The sequence below is a fragment of the Aulostomus chinensis genome, chromosome 15 (assembly GCF_037954235.1).
Source record: "Aulostomus chinensis isolate RoL2024-O1b breed Wild chromosome 15, RoL_Achi_v1.0, whole genome shotgun sequence".
Classification (NCBI taxonomy): Eukaryota; Metazoa; Chordata; class Actinopteri; order Syngnathiformes; family Aulostomidae; genus Aulostomus; species Aulostomus chinensis.
This window is the reverse complement of record NC_141334.1, coordinates 10,851,148-10,867,554: the sequence shown is the minus strand read 5'-3', so window position 1 is coordinate 10,867,554 and position 16,407 is coordinate 10,851,148. Positions and strand designations below refer to the sequence as shown.

Below are 16,407 nucleotides of genomic sequence, written 5' to 3'. Positions count from 1 at the left end.
ATATCTGTTGGCCCCAAAATATAGTTTTTCCCTCTCTGTGGCCACTTCAGGGCTCCGATAAGACAAACTCACTTAAGACGTTTTGTTGAGATGAATAAGCTTGTTTTTTTAGACAACATTTTCAAGAAAAAAAATAGAATTTAATCTTTTACCAGCAAAACAGAAATGAAAAAGGGTTGGGTTTTTTTTAGTGTTTAAAGTGTAATCTTTGACTCTTGAGGGCAGTAAAATAAGGAAATGGGAAATACAATATTTTAGAAAAGGAGAACCAAAGCGACAGAGAGAGTTTAATCTCTGCTGTCCTTAATTAGACTTGTGTATAGGGAGACTTGAATGTTTCAGCAACACAGTGGAGTATTTCAACAACTGCACTGCAACGTGGAGATAACGTCAGTTTCTGTTTACGCGAGTGTGTTGTTGAATCAACAAAATATAGACTAAGAGGTTTCCATAAAATGGATGTTTTCTTTTTTTGTTTCGCCTGTTTCATCGTGTAATTATAGTGTGATTCATTCTTAAAAAAAACAATCGCCTCATTTCTTCCGTTTTATTTCTCCATTCTGCCTTGAATGGAAACCGCTCCTCCTATTTATTTATTTTTTTGTTGCCAAATCGTTGTTTTAGTCGAGTGGCACCCAAAATCCTGTCGTTAACCAAAAACTCTCCATGGTTTAGATTCAAAGAAAAAAAAAATTTGAAAAGGAAATGAAGGCGAGAGAAAAGTAACAAAGGTCCTCATCCAGATGTCGGAGGGTTATAAATGAATCAAGGCAATGCTGCTATCCCTTCTGTTCCTTCAAATTACAAATTCTTATGATACGGGTCACTGTGAATTCTGTGGTGATGGCTGATGTTTATCAAAGCAGCGAGGTTCTATGTGAAAGCACCATGAAAGCATAAAGCCCTACTCTTTAGTTACGTTGGTCTCTTCTTTGTTGGTCACTTCAGTCATTCATGGTTGTACAATCAACTGTGAGGACGTGTCATATTTCAACTTCTGATCCTATGTCTGGAAATGTGAAGATGAATAAAGTTCAGTTTTGGTTTCATCATATTACAGAAATAAAAGGTTGGACAAGTTTGTGCATAACTGGTGCAATAAATGTTTAAAAAAAAAAGAAGAAGGCATGCAATCGACTCGCCAAACTTTTAAAAAGTATTTTCTTTAACAAATACAGTAATCCCAAAACTACCAAATGTTATACAACTCAGTACACTCAGGAGTCTCAAACAGTGTATCACCGAGTGACAAGTGAAATGTAAATTAGCTTGTTGCTGGATTTACGGAGACAAGCTCACGACCCTCGTGAATCAAACTCATATGTGCTTTTGTTTTGACTTGAAGGAACTTTCCTCTCCAGCCTCAGATGGTTTCAAGGCATCTGTCTGAGGACTGTTGAAGAACATGAGACGGATTTAATACGGCCCATTTTCTGAAATGATAGAATTTTCCATGGTCATGTGGAGTCGTCTTCTCACTGGAATTGATTTGACTGTGGCGGGTGATGCAATACTGGTAAATATGAACACAAACATTAACAAGCGGGACGTAATTTATTTTCAGCTTTTGCGGAAAACTGATCGTGTCCCGGTAGCCTCAGGTGTGATCTACGTGCTCTTGATATTGTGATGAACTCACACAGAACCACCTGAGCAGAAAACATTTCAGTGTCTTTGCATAACATATGTGATATGTCCAGTACCCCTCCGAGAATGTTTATCTCTCCTTAACATGGTTCAATCTACATGAATAGATAACAAACTTAGTTTTGGACACCGTCAAGTCTCAAGTGGAAATTTGGCCTCATAGCCCTGCCAGCTGTAACGTTGAAGCTTCCAGCACATCTACTGTAGGGATTTGTTCTACAAGTTTTGGGATTTGGTCAAGAACTGGAATGCGGGCATGTGAGGCCAAGATGTCTTTAAAATGAATGCATCATTACTGACGGCAAAGTCTGCAGCCAGCCAGGGACGGATGGTCGTGTTGGAACTTTGACAGTGTCTCATTCCTCAAACAAGCTGCGGTAGTTACGATTTTTATACGGATCATTTATTACTTTAAGACAGATGACAACCAAGAGCATTTCCTTTTAGTAATATCAGTTTTATTCACATTTGGAATTCAGTACAAAAGAGGGGGAAAGAAGTTTATTTAGTCCTAGAGATTCTCAGTGTCTCAACATTTAGACTACAATCTGTGTTTTTATCCTTCATCGTTCATAATTAAAGAGGCTTAAGTCACTAGAAGATTATATTGTCATTAAAAACAGTTTTCAGTTATTTCATAGTTTGAGTCTGTTTACATATATCTAGAGAAGAGAGTTAACAGCTATGATTTCAACAGAGGAGGGCTAGATCTGTTTAGTACCTGTCTTTATACAGATTAAAATGACCAAATTCATGTGTTGTCAAACTTACTTTTGCTAAGACTACAAAAGCAAGAATGAAGAAGAAGTCGTTTGTGGTCTTTTCAATGTTTGCAGTCTTGTTAAATAACCCAACAAAGCGTCATGTTATCACAGCATCCAAAAAAGCTTAGCAAGTAAGGTCCTTACTTGTGCATGATTTTGTTTTAACACAATTAAATCACAGCAAATTTTTGTTGGATGTAGCAGTCATTCCAATACTGCTCCTGAAGATTTGTATGAATTTACTTGTCACATCAGTTTCATGATTTGAACTGTAGCCGCATAATTTTTCATAAAGAGGTAGCAATATTGTTGTATGGTTAAGTGTTTACAGCAGGAAGAATCTACCTAAAGTACCTAAAACAGACAGGTTGGAAGTAAACAAACTAGCATCTTTTGCATCGTAAAAAGGTGGCTGATATAGGATACATTGTCTAAATACAATTTTACATGGCTGTAAACAAATTCAACCCGCATCAGTGTTGTTTAGATTTGGTCTTTCTTCTACTTCTGCAGCACAGGAACCTGAAAATCGCCAACACTGAAAGCAGCAGTGCAGTCGCAGCCGTCAGTAAGAGCAGAAATACATCAAAACAATAGTACGAGTACCAGGGCATCTTGTAGGCCTCTGTACGCAGGTGAGGAGCTCCTTTGTTGCGCATCACATATTCCACCCAGAATACAGCCTGATCCAAGGGTGTCATTGGCTGATCTCTGTGCAGTAATGATAGTCTTTGCATGTTCAGCCTGTAGCTGTCTTGATGGAGCACCTCCTTCAGACCTTGCTCAAAAGTGTGGCCATTAACATCTGCCAGCTGAAGGATCTTTCCAGCGCCTCTTTCCTGTAAACGTAAAAGGTTGTCGTACTGGTCGAAGAACAAAGGTATGCCGAGCACAGGAACGCTGTGGTAAATGGCCTCCTGAACCCCGTTGGTTCCTCCGTGAGCCACAAAGACTTTGGTCTGTGGATGGCCAAGGAGGTCCTTCTGTGGCATCCAGTCCACTATCAGGGTGTTGTTGCCCAGAGTCGATGGATGTTGGCCTTTATGTCTCCAAATTACCTCAAAGAAAAAGAGTCATGGTGAATACATGTTTTCTCTGTGCACCAGCAGATGATATATGATCCCTCAGAGCACTAGGAGGGTTATTTGAGCCCATTGTTTTATGATTTTTGGGGGTTTTTTGCTTTGAAAAACTGATCTGCAATAAAATTTATTGAGTTCCTCTTTGGCCTACACTTCATCCCCTTACCCTGTTTCCTGAAAATCAGCTCAGTCATTTTTGTGTAATTCTACTGGGAGCATGGACATCTGCCAAGGCCAATGTAACCAAAATGTTTTTTTTATTTCTCCATTTTACATGGAATCCACCCCGAAATGTAATGTGTTCTGTATTTGCCTCTGGCTGTTCTCTTTCAGTCTGTTGGAGAGACCCGGCCACATAGTTTTTGTGTGATCCCGCTGCTCGACAGACAGATGGACAATTAACAAAGCTGCTGCTTTCCTTAGTTTTATAGCGAGTTTTAACACATTGATGGGTGCCCAGCCTGCAGTTTAAAAAAAAACAAAACCTGTAATGTTTGACTTTTTGCTGACTTTCACCAGGTTAAACATATTAGATTGTATATTTTAACAACTTTATCATTTCACGTCAATGCAGAGGTGTATCACTGAGCATCTGTTACCTTCTGTGGCATCTTGGCAAAGACGGCAGCAATCTCATCTGCAACCGCACTGGGCAAAGCATTCACCAAAGTGCCAAGAGTCATGATGATCACTCCATGCTCCCCAGCACTCTGGACAAACGCCTCCAAGTCCGCTGGCAGAGGTTGGGATGGTTTGCACTGAAATCCACCGATGTAGATGACGTTTGGCATTGTGGGTCGAGGGAACTCAAACACAAAATCTGAACGGAACAGCCAAATGTCTGCCTCCTGAAGAAGGGATATGATGTCACATCCACCCTCGATATATTTATCACAGATGACATCATAACGTGGGCCGATCAGGAACTTCTGTTGAAAAACTGTAAGGCCGTAGAATAGCATGTTCTTGACCCTCTGGAAGAAATTCATTTTGTCTGTTAAGCCCGACCCTGCCACCGGGATGTAGGACAGTGGTGAGGGGGCTATTGCAAAGTGACCTTCTCCACTAGGGATCCAGCGAACGTTGAGCACCAGGGGCAGCTTGAGATACTTGGCTAGTACAACTCCTGCTCCCATGGCCGGGTCAGCGAGGACCAAATCATACTGGGAATCTTTTAAACTTTTTACCAAATTTTTATCATCAAAGATGTGAGCAAGAGCAGTACACCATAATGAATGAGCCTTAGTGAGCATAGCTAGGAAATCGTTGGTGAGTTTGAAGAAAGTAAGAAATGAAGCCCCTTCTCTCTGTGCCTGAAAAACATAGACAACGGAACGGTTGTATTAATATGTGGAAGGCCACATGAGCCAACTGGCCTTTCTCATCATGACTTACTTTCATAGTCTTTTGCAGGAACACATCAAAAAAGTCCTCCATATTGTCTTCTCCTAAGTCCACTTCAACTGTAATGGAAGTGTAGATTGGAGACGTCTCAGGGATGTACCAGGTGGTGGAGGCTCTTATCACGCTGATGTTGTGTCCCTGGGCATGAAGCACCTCCAGCAGGATCTTCATGTTGATCCAGTGGCTGCCATCCACTGGGAAAACCAGAATGTTGCCTCCATCGCATGGTGGTGTGAAGGAAATCAGACAGACACCAAGGAGTATGAATATTCCACCGACACAATGCTTTGGCATGGTTCCTAAGATACCAGAAATAAACAATTTAGCCAAGAGGGCCCTTCTTTTTCAACAAGGAGGCTGAGATTCTCTTTTAATTCTAAAACCTATGAGAAGTAATGCTCTATAGTTCCTTACAACATTTTCATATTTATGCAGACAACACAAATGGCGAGTGACGCTCAGCATGAAAAATTGTGCAAAACTTGTATAACATTCAGGAAATATCTTCCTAAACAGCGGTGTCCAGCCTGGAGTCTTTTTCCTCTCTTATTTCCTGTTCAAATCCAGCAAGAAGCAATCAGTTTGGAATACTGAAGTGCTGCACTTGAGTTGGAGTCAACCGCTCCTACACATCCTGCCCTGCACCTCTCATCAGCCACAGGAGTCCCACAGTAACACAGAGGATCCCAGCAGAAATGGTCACTAGGAACTAATCCACCTGTGAATATCTACCTGTTTTTCTGGAAATATATTGATTAAAGCACAGTTTCTTTCAGCTCTTTTATTTATTCGATCAAAATGGCTGAAATAACCATTTACAGGAGTCACGGATGGATTACATCGTAAAATCAAACACCATCTGAGTTGCTCCCAGCCCACTGACTTTTTTAACAGCCGTCACCAGAAACTGCATCTGACTTTCCTGCTTCCAACTCGGATTTGGCGAACCTAAGATCTTAATCATTTCTAAATACGCATGATACAGATTTTTACTACGCGCTAGCATGTCAAAATATTCATTTTCCAAATAGAATTTGGACTCAAGTAAGTGGATACAGCCCCCATCCTCATCTTCATCAGTCTTTGTTGTCCGGCTCTTTTAGCTCCAATGCCGCACAAACGCATTCAGCTACATGAAAAACTAAACGCATGATGAAAACAGCAGTTAAACCATGAAAAGGGAGTGACAAAAACATCCATGATATTTTTACTGTTCACAAGACTGCGTCTGTGTAGATTTATCAGTCTTGTGTTTTTCTTCCGTTGTTGTCATTTGCTTTTATCATACCATCACTTCTCTTTTTTTGTCTGTTTGCTTTCCTTCCTGTCTTTTGTCTTTTTCCCGCTGCGTTTGTGTGAACACCTGTGTCTCATCAGTTAATCAGTCCTCTTCAGCCGAAGCCTTGTGACTTGTGTCCTTCAACCAATCAGCTCCTTCTCTGTCCTCCTGTTCTCCCACCTGTTTCTTGTTGTGTTATTAGTGAAGTTTATATTTCAGTTTTCTGCTTCAGTCATTGTTTGATCGTCTGCTCAGTTTGGTAAGTTATGTCTGGCTGTCTTCTGTTGAGTCAGTCTTTTGGGAAGTTTAGTTTTTAATTTGTGTTATCAATTGTCTGCTTCTACATTTGTTTTGTTTCACCTGCTCCACAACAGATGAAGCATGGCGGGTTTCTCCTGACGTAGCTATGAAGACTCTTAAGTTAAATAATCACTTATTTTCAGGGTATTACACAACTACACTTGTGATTTTCTTGCCAAAGGATGTCTCTAGCTCTCACTACACTCTATTCTTATATGTACATGTACATGTATACAAGGTACACCGATACGATGACTTGGAGCATAAACTGTATGATATACCAAGCATTCACTTACCCAGATGCTTGCGCGTGCCAAGTCCCTGCACACCGGCCGCTCCTCATCTCATAGAATCTTCATATATTTGAGTCCAAACTTCAAAGGTGATCAGGTGAATAAGTTGCAAGCGGCACGTGTCTGCAGGCGCTCTGAGCGATAACATCCAAGTAGAGACGTTATCTCTAACTTGTCGTCATGGCTGTATTTACCGTTGCTGTTTAGCCACAAATAATAGTGCCTACTGCTATCCTGGCTTTGTGAGCGAATTTGTCACCTGAGAATAATGCTCAGGTCACATGAATCCATGACCTGTTGTGTAGGTTAAGGGAATTATGTAACGGTAATCCACATGAAAATACAGGTGGCGTAAAGTTTTTTTTTTGTATATGTTTTGGTTCACTCATATATACATACGTGTGTACACTCACCCAGGCTTTTGACCTGTGGGTTTGTTTACTCAAACTCTGTGCCAGATGGTTTGGCCACTGACTGCTGTTCTCAGTCAAAATGAGTTCAAATTTTTGAAAGTGTACTTTATACATAATTTAAAAACAATTATCCTTTAGTCTTTTGGTTATTATGGATATAAAATGAAGTCTTCAAAGGAGACGTACCTGAGTAGATGACCTGCAAAACCAGTGAGCAACCCTTGAGTGACCAAGCATGTGGTAACCCAATATCTGTTGCCGCCCCCCTTCACAATTCCTTGCCTGTACCTCTTACTTGTAAGCACATGTTGGTGTAAACCTGTTTTTTTTTTTTTTTTTCAAATGCTTTACACAGCTGTAATCTGGCTGACTGGTTCCAGTGTAAGCTGCAGCTACAGCAGTTGTGCTTCTGATGTGCCGTTTCAGTCACGCAGACAAAGAAGTCTGTTGTCTGGAAAAATGTCATATTTCAAACATGAAAATTAAGGAGGCAATGAGAAGGGAGGCTTGGTTAGAAGTATCATTAATTTTATAATAATGCAGATAGGTTAACTTTGGTGAAAGAAGTGGAAGGTCTGTAATGCCATGTTAATAAGTCATTAAGATCTGAAATCACAGGTTCTTGACACAACTTTGTAAAGTCTTAATTTCCTCTAGTTTCAATTTTGTCCTATGGATGTGAACAATTATCCCCCCCGAAGCAGGGGAAATTACTTGCACACCAGACTCTACTGGCTCTAGGCCTGTTTTCTACTACTGGTGTGGCCTCTGTATGAGAGAGAAATTATGTCTAGACTGACAAGGTACCATAGGTCAGAGGAGCCCAGTGATCTACAGGGCCCTTACCCTTGTTTCAATGTTGTCTTTTTTCAAAAAGACAAAATGCAACAAAATGAGAGCTGGGGAAAACCCCCTTTTCCCCCTCAGCTCCGACTTAAGTTACCAGCTGTTTCTGTCTTCGCCTTTGTGTCTGGAGAGCAGCATGTCCAATATTGATAGATGCTTGACAAGTACTAGTCCACCTGAGGGCAAAACCAGCTAAGGTGGCTCTTTGTTTCTTTACAACTGCGATATTGCTGTGTGATTGGGCCATGACCAGAACATGGAAATGGCCCAATCAAATTTTTAGCCAATAAACAAGTTAGGTTTTAGTATTTTTTTTTAGTCTAAGTTGAATGGGGGGGTTGTTGCAATAAAGACATCCACCCTTCCTCATTGAATTTTTTTTGGGGGGGGGGGGGGGGGGTCCTTGCTGACCAAAGCAGATGGAACACGTGGAATATATATTTCCCATGCCCTCTTGTTCCACTCCATTCTGCTGCAAACATGTTCATGATTCATCTTACTAAAAATAAAAGCTTTCCCTAGATGCAATGGGGGGGTTCTTGAGCTAAGCAGAAGAAACTGATATCCTGTTTCTTCCATGACAAATTCCATCATCTGGAGGTTTGTTGATGGAGGAAACACTGTCGCAGGCAGCGTGCCAAAATACAGCACCAGACAAAGTGATGCTATGACTAAGGCGGTAAAAGAAATTACTTTACTCTTTCACCTCTTAAAATTTATCTTTTAGTAGACCTATCTGAAGGATTCATTGTCTTACTTCTGCACAGGATGTTTGAACTTTAAAACATGGAGGAACTCAACACCCAGTCATCAATGCCTCTGCCATTAGAAAGCCTTTATAATAAGCACAAGTGGATGGAGTGACTTTGTGCGAACTGCTGTTTAAATAGCTCCCTACGGTGTTGAACAGACATTAGCTACAGCAGGAAACTGCTCCCCGTCGCCTTTTATCACTTGTTCCTTATTTTTCCAGGTGCTTCCTCTTATTTATTATCGTTCCGACGATATCAAGGAAGGCAAACACACCCACAAGTACAGATCAGAGACAAGGTACTTAGGATACACTGTTCATCGTCACCTGTCAAATGAAATCACTCCCTCTCAGTGACTAACAGCCAGATATAAACAAGCAAAATAACATTTCAAGTCCGCTGAGCCATGCATACAAGCAGGTGCCATCTTATGTAACAGCTTACTGTAAGTCTAACTAAATAAACCTGCCAGTACAGTATCAAAGGCTTCTTTTGGTTACAGCATGAACATGGCACTTTCATTTTTCAACAAGATTCCAGACAGGAAAATGACTAGGTGGAAATGCAGAGCGATATGTGACTCATGCATCAGTCAGGGGTCTCTGCAGCGCTGCACATGACCGATGAGAGAAGAGCATGAAAGAATGCTGCACCTAGAGTATGACAGCAGGCCGATGAATGAATTAATTACAGGATTTAACGATGAGGCCAATTTTCTGCAGACTTGGTTGAGGGGCGGGGAATGTGCCATTGACTAGCCTATTACGTTTTAGGCAGGAAATTATACTGCAACTGGGTGGTGACAAGAAATGCCATGTTTTGAGATCTTTGATGTAGCTTTACTCCTCCATTTAAACAATGTTACCATGGCAAAGGGGCATATTTTGGTATTTTGCCACAGAACACAAAACTTTAACTGCACTCGGTCTGGTCGGATCATTAGAGTCCCAACCTGAAGACATCTACAAGCTGAGTTTTAAGTCAGTCCTCCTGCACCTAGTGGTGAATACCATTTAGATTACACAATGTACTGTGTTGTCTTCACGTATTGGACAGCGACATGATGTATGTTCACTGGTGCCACCTAGCACCTAATGGATGCAGAAGAATATATATAGATAGATATATTAATCAATGTAAGTCATTAATTGAAGTTACAATTCTATGAAGCACGGAGGGGTCCAAAAAAGTTGGAGAACCACTGCGTTTAACCAAGGGACCTAGAGAATAATTATGTTTCAAGTCAGGATCAACCATACAACCAAACCTGAGTGTTAGAAGTAAGGCAGTATGAATAATGGTGATGAGGAAGAGGGCGATTTGATCATTCGGATATTGTAGTTGAATGGTGAAGTTTAACTTGGAAAAACTTTAATTTTTCTTGGAAGCCCATCTGAAAAGTGCACAGAAACATCCTTGTTTCCAAAAGCCAAAGAGGGAGGAAACTCGTTGGCAACAACAAGTGGAAAAGATGTGAAACTTTAACAAAAGTTTTATTAAACAATTAAAATTCCTCATTTATCAAATAGTGTAATTAAAGACACATATAATACATTCAAGACTCAGCAAAGCCGATGACTTAATTGTGAAAAACCTTGAAAAGGTCAAATATTGAGAAATAGCTGATATCACAGTTGTTTCAAAGGTTTAGAGAGGCCTGAACTATCATGATCACACAAATCGCAGGTCTCAGGTCAGGAAAATGTTGTTCATTTTCCACAATGCATGCCCCGCGACAAAAGGAGGCTCACTGTTGCACCTTACTGGCTGACGGTCTGAAACAGTTGCCACTATTGGTGCCAGACCGATCCAAGAAGATGAATTCTGAGTAGCTCTGGCAGGTGAGGCTCTGGAAATGGTCAGGTTTCTTTGGAATAACGCTGTAGTGACTCATTCTCTGTTGCAAAAAAATTATTTGACTGTAGTTATTGAAGTAGTCTTAGCTGAAGTTGCTTTAGTAAAATTGTATTCTAGTTGTTTTTATGGGCAAGGAAAAACATTTTGACGATACTCTGTTGGACGATAAAAATCTGGTCAGACCCCGGTCAGTGTCCCCTCTGTGTATCACACATTCCTCTGTCCTCCTTTTTCCAAGTATAGATTGAAAGAGAGAGCAGGTATACACTTGCAAAGCGACTCTCCCGGTGACGTGTGTGTGTGTGTGTGTGTGTCCGTGTTTTTGTCAAGTTTCCTCAGGGTGGAGATGATGATCTTTTGAGTGTTAGCAGGATCTTTGCAGCTGACAGATGAAAACCTTCAAAAACAAACACAAGATAAACCCCGATGAAGTTTCTCTCTCGTGCGCCAACCTGCTCTAGAAAGAAAAGATTGATATCCTTTAAGTCTCTGTCCTTTATGGATGGAATTTCTCTTCGGAAGAAGAAACGTCACTCGTTGGACATCTCTTTGGTTACTCATGCAGAAGGACTTAGTTTATTGTGTCAATATAAACATACACACAAAGTCACCTTTAATTTTTCTCACTCCTTATACACAGCTTCAATGAAAGGAAAGAAAAGAGTCAAAGTATAAATCTGCTTAGAGGCCACATCTTGGTATAATGCCTTTGATTTGTCCACTCTTTGTTTGGGCTGTTTATTTAAACTTGGTTTTGCAGGCTGACTTCAGTAAGATTTAATTGAAGACTGTTTTGTCATGGAATCCCAGAGGATCAGTGCACCACAACATATTAGCATCTGCTTCTTCTCGCTGCATTATGAGGTGTTCAAGTATATGCAGGCTGATAAAGGCCGACAATAAACTGAGTATCAACCAGCTGTGAAATGCAAAAGACCTGACATGAATCAGGAGACTCTTTTTGAACTTTAGTTGTACCTTTTAATACAGTTATTCCCAACACGCTATTATCCAAACTCCACATCCTGGGAGTTGAAGTTAACCATCTGTAACTGTGTTGGACCTCTGACTAACTCCACCCATCTGTCAAGATAGGAAAACACAAAACCTTTACCACTTTTACCTTGAACACTGGTGTTCATCAGGGGTGTGTGTGAAGCCCTCCTCATCCATGAATGTCCTAGCAACAGATTTCATGGATGACACAAAAAGTCATAGGCCTGATTTCCAGCAGTGACGGGGTGGGGAACCTGACGGCCTGGTGTTCATCTAACAATCTTGCCCTCGACAACAAAAACAGGCTCCATTGGATTTTCATAAGACAAGGAAAGTGACCCCCCGCCAAGACAGACCCCAGATAGATGGTAAGTTTTACAAACTTCCACCGTCACTGGAAAGGCCCAGCAGCACCTCTTGTTTTTTTTCCCCCTGAGGAAGCAGAGAAGAGCCAGTCTGCTATATGGGCAACTAGTTACTGTATTACAGCTCAGCTTGCCAGCTCCAACCAAGCTACCAGCTATTGGGGACATTGACCAGGCCCAGTGCAGGAGCAGGGCCTCCTACACACCCTGCCTGCCACCTCCTCCAGCCACTTCCAGCTCTCTGACAGGTGATGCAGGACGCTACGCACACACAAAACTACAAAACAGCTTTTTTCCCCAAAGCTGTTAAACTGCTGAACTGTTGAACATGGGCAGACCCCCCCACCCCCACCCACACACACACACACACACACTACAGTACAAGCCATATGATACCATATTTACTGTTGGCATTCCTCCTGCTACACTTTGTGCTTGAAGTATTTATAGCACTTTGAGTATTCACATTTTCTTAAGTTTTTAACTGTGTAATAGGTTTTTTTTTTATTACATTTCTGCATTTGTTTCTAACTGAAGGAGAGATATTTTAATTTTATTTTATAAAATTGCTTCTTCTAATTTCCTGCGGCGTGAAGAACTTCAAGTCCAGCTGTCAAATGCAATTGGTTGCTGGTTTGTCAGTAATCAAAGGCAGGGGGACAAACAACATGCAGATCTGCTCGTTCTGTCAGCTGTCACCCAAGTTTCAGATGTCTGGGTTTCCTGCAGTAACTTTTCCAGCTGTATTTGCTACAACATGTGCAAATTATATGGTAAATCAAATCCAAAATTTCCTTCCTTTTCGAGTGTCCTCCTTATATTTTTATGCAATGCCTAACCGTCACATGGAAGAAGGAAAAAAAACGCATGGAAACAGTCTTTTAAAAGTATAAGAAAAAATGAGTGGAGAAGGATCTGTGTTCTGTGCCTGATGGTTAACAGTTCAGCCAACGCCCCTGTCTTCCACTGTGGCTGTGAGCTGAAGATGAGTTAAAGCTTTTCTCCCCCCATGTTATCAACAAGCTATGGTGCAATCCATCATAAAGCGTCTCACGTAAATAACAGGACAAGCTGTTGGGCTGTTTGCGTAGAGACCCCACACAGTAAAGCAGCCTATTGCATCATTTATAGTCTATAAAGATTGGAAGTTACTGAGCGCCGTCTGTGTTGCTGTTGGCTCACAGACAAACTTTCCCAGACAACCACAGTATTTGACAGATGAGTTGAAAGTGTATTTCAGCTGCACGTGTTCGCAGGTAAAAAAAGAAAAAAGAAAATCACCTTTGAAATACAAATGCAGTAGAGTTAAGTCATCTGTGCCATCCTCAAGGTCATTTGCCATCCATCAGTGGACATGATTCAGTGGTGTTGGTGGGGGGGCAGCTCGCTGACCCCCGCACATGTGTGCACAGATGCAGTCTTGCACACGTGTGAACAGCTTTTTTTTTCCGTTTGTAAAGCTCAATGGCTGTACCATTCCGGACATGGAGAACGTCACTGGAGCACCGACAGCTGTCTAAAGAGCCTTCAACTCCACACATGCATGTTACACACTGTCATGCACACTGAAAAACACACACACACACACACACATTATTGTGAACGTGATGATTGATTCGCAATATTTGACGTAATCCTGCATCTGACATCTGAATCATGTTATAGAATAGGTTCTTTATTATTTTTGGACAGCCCTTCTTCTGGTTTAGTCATCAGCTTTGTGCTGAGACGTTATGAAACAGTCAAACAGTTTTCATATGAGCTAACGTGTTACTGCAGGTTCTGTTTATACCTGACAACATATCAGATTGAACAGTGACCATGGGCAGACCCAGAATACACAACCAAATTGCTACTTTTTGCTTCAAATGAGATTCTTTTTTTTAGATCAAATTCAATTCAGTTTTGTATTGTATTTTTTCTTCATTTCAAAGTATTGCCATGAGATATTCATATGAACCCTTTTGTTTTGACGAGTTTTAGTAAAACCCCACAAATATCCAGTGACATGATGTGGCTGCACAGACAAAATGTTTCACCCTCTCTTTTGAATTTGTAGACATTGCAATATTTTGTTGCAAATTGTCAACATCTAGCTATAAAACACCTGCATTTGTCACCACAAAAAAAGACAAATGTCCCAGTGACTCCCTTCTGGCTCACAGTTACACAATTCCAGTGCATTGCTTTTTGCAAGTACTGCATGACAACAGCCTGAAATACTCACATTCAACTGCTTCCCAATTGTAAATCTGCTTTGCACATTTTCTGAAATGTCAAATCTACCAAATCTTGTACCATAATCTTTAGAGACAACCCAACACTTGCTGGCTAACACAGCACATTCACAGGAAAAGGAAAGGACATCTCTGTTACGCCTCATCCATCGTGGGAATAACTGTTCTCTTACTGGTAAAATTCCAGTTCTTTGAAACACTAATCACAAAATTGTATCCTTTTAGAAAATACTAAACGCCAAATTTGAAACTCTGCAGTGCTCTAGCTGTCAAATCTGATTAACCTATGACCTTTACATTTTGCCACGGTTAGCTGCGCGCTATACATATTGATTGCTTTGCTTTATTTCACTGTGAAGCAGTAAGTAACCTTGTGAAGTTGTCCACATTTCAACAGTTTGCCAGTATCATCTTCATGAGCATTGAAGTGTGGAGCACTGGCCGACAGATGCGTGTTTTATGACAGTACAGACTTTGGACGGCTCCCAGTTCAACCCAGTATGTGAGAGGTCATTGCAATCAAAAAAGGGACGTCTGATATACATTTCCTGTTCTTATGGCCTGCGTTTCATATTTACTTTATGAGTTCAGTGTAAACAGAGAGAGAGATTTATAGCTTTGTAAACCACCGTTTTGGACGCAAACCAAACAAGACTGGCAGGCTGTGATGTCCTGTAAAACGTTGTAGGCACAGGCTGAAAATCACATATGAGTGTGTTTTTTGGCGCCAGAGGGTCAAGTCTGTTTACAGCTCCCAATGTAATAGTCTGAAGTGTTTTTCATGAACTGGGTCTGTGTTAAGTATGAAGACCTCTTGCAGAACTACGAGTAGTCCAGTCACAACCGGAGTTCAGAGTATTCTGAAACATACCGAGGTTTATCGTTTACATTGGTGAATCTTTAGTAAATATCCATAAACAGTGAAAATTGTTGTTGAGGCCACGGTATGATGTAAGCAGTGGAGAAATCTGCTCATGATGCCACACTCACACACCCACACAGCAAAATTACCACTATTATCTCAGAGTAAAGACCCAAAGAAAATATTCAGATATTTCAAATTATGTAAGTAATAACAAATCGAAATAGACCAGTTTCCTTCCTTACAGAGTAACCACGTAACAGTTTCCATGGTGGGGATATTTATGAAATAAATAAAAGTGTGTTGCCATCCATAGATAGAGCCACACACACACACATCTCAGCTGTTGCTATTTATCGGGAACTTGGAGGAACTAAACCTCATCTCATAAAAATTGATTTCTTGTCTCTTCAGATTTGCTGCACCATCTTGAAATAACTGGGTGAAACAAAGGTTTTTTTTATATAAACAATCATATCAGATGCATTCAGACAGTTAATTTGAAATTATGTGCTCACTTGGATCATTTGTTAATATTGTGTAGTAAATAATCCAACTTTTTGATTATAAAGTTGTAAATACACCAGTTGAGAAAATTTATTTCAGATGACCATTAATCCCCGACCCTCAGTGAAACTTTTTCCGAATACTACATCACCTGCTAACTGGTTTAGGAGAGAATCAGTCTGAGAAACATACTCACCCGCCTTACAGTCCCACTCAGGCTCCGTTTCCCCTGATTTGACACCTGAACCTCCCACCCCCAGTGGCGGCCATACTGTATCATGACTTGGCCGCAAGTCAAAAGCTTTTTGAATTTCCAGCCCTGAGTCTGAGCCAATTACCTGTCTCCCACTCAGAAGGAGTCCTGACTCCTTCCTCCGATTACGACACCACCCCAATAATCACAGACCCAGAATCCCACATCAAATATGCAAAACACATCAATTCATTGATACTCAAAGTATTTTCCAGACACCTCGACTCCCACACTGTACGCATGCATGCACAGAAAGCAGTTTTTACACATTTTATGTATATAGCTAAGTGTAGAGTCCCACAACTGTAATATAGGAACCTGGGTTCAATAAATCATTTTTAATGAGACTAAAGAATTATACTTTTCTACTTCCAACAAGAGTTAGTTTTAAGAGGAGACGAGCTGATTCAGCAAAACGTCTAGGAAAGTGTGTGGTCCTTCTCATGTTTGGAACTTGTTTGAAGAACATTCAATATCAAAGCAACAAATGAATGCGGAATTAGGAATGCAAGACAAATCAAATTCAGATTTTCACTTTTACAGACTGAGT

At 40.8% G+C, this 16,407-nt stretch overlaps 1 protein-coding gene across 1 annotated transcript; it reads right to left on the bottom strand.

The window, feature by feature from the left end:
• Positions 1–2,142: 2,142 nt before the first annotated feature.
• ugt5d1 (UDP glucuronosyltransferase 5 family, polypeptide D1) lies at positions 2,143–6,394 on the bottom strand. The gene is made up of 4 exons (XM_086225818.1): positions 6,186–6,394; positions 4,889–5,196; positions 4,093–4,806; positions 2,143–3,469 (listed from the first exon to the last, which is right to left on the bottom strand). Exons 2-4 carry the CDS (start codon positions 5,189–5,191, stop codon positions 2,885–2,887), a joined length of 1,602 nt encoding a protein of 533 aa, XP_086081944.1. The 5' UTR covers positions 5,192–5,196; positions 6,186–6,394; the 3' UTR covers positions 2,143–2,884.
• Positions 6,395–16,407: the final 10,013 nt, after the last annotated feature.

Bases quoted from the DNA above. Each gene is read 5' to 3' on its own strand.
- ugt5d1 (XM_086225818.1), bottom strand. From the start codon at position 5,191: ATGCCAAAGCATTGTGTCGGTGGAATATTCATACTCCTTGGTGTCTGT. The intron at 4,807-4,888 runs GTAAGTCATGAT...TATGTTTTTCAG, and splicing joins TCCTGCAAAAGACTATGAAA to GCACAGAGAGAAGGGGCTTC. The intron at 3,470-4,092 runs GTAACAGATGCT...TTTTTCTTTGAG, and splicing joins TTGCCAAGATGCCACAGAAG to GTAATTTGGAGACATAAAGG.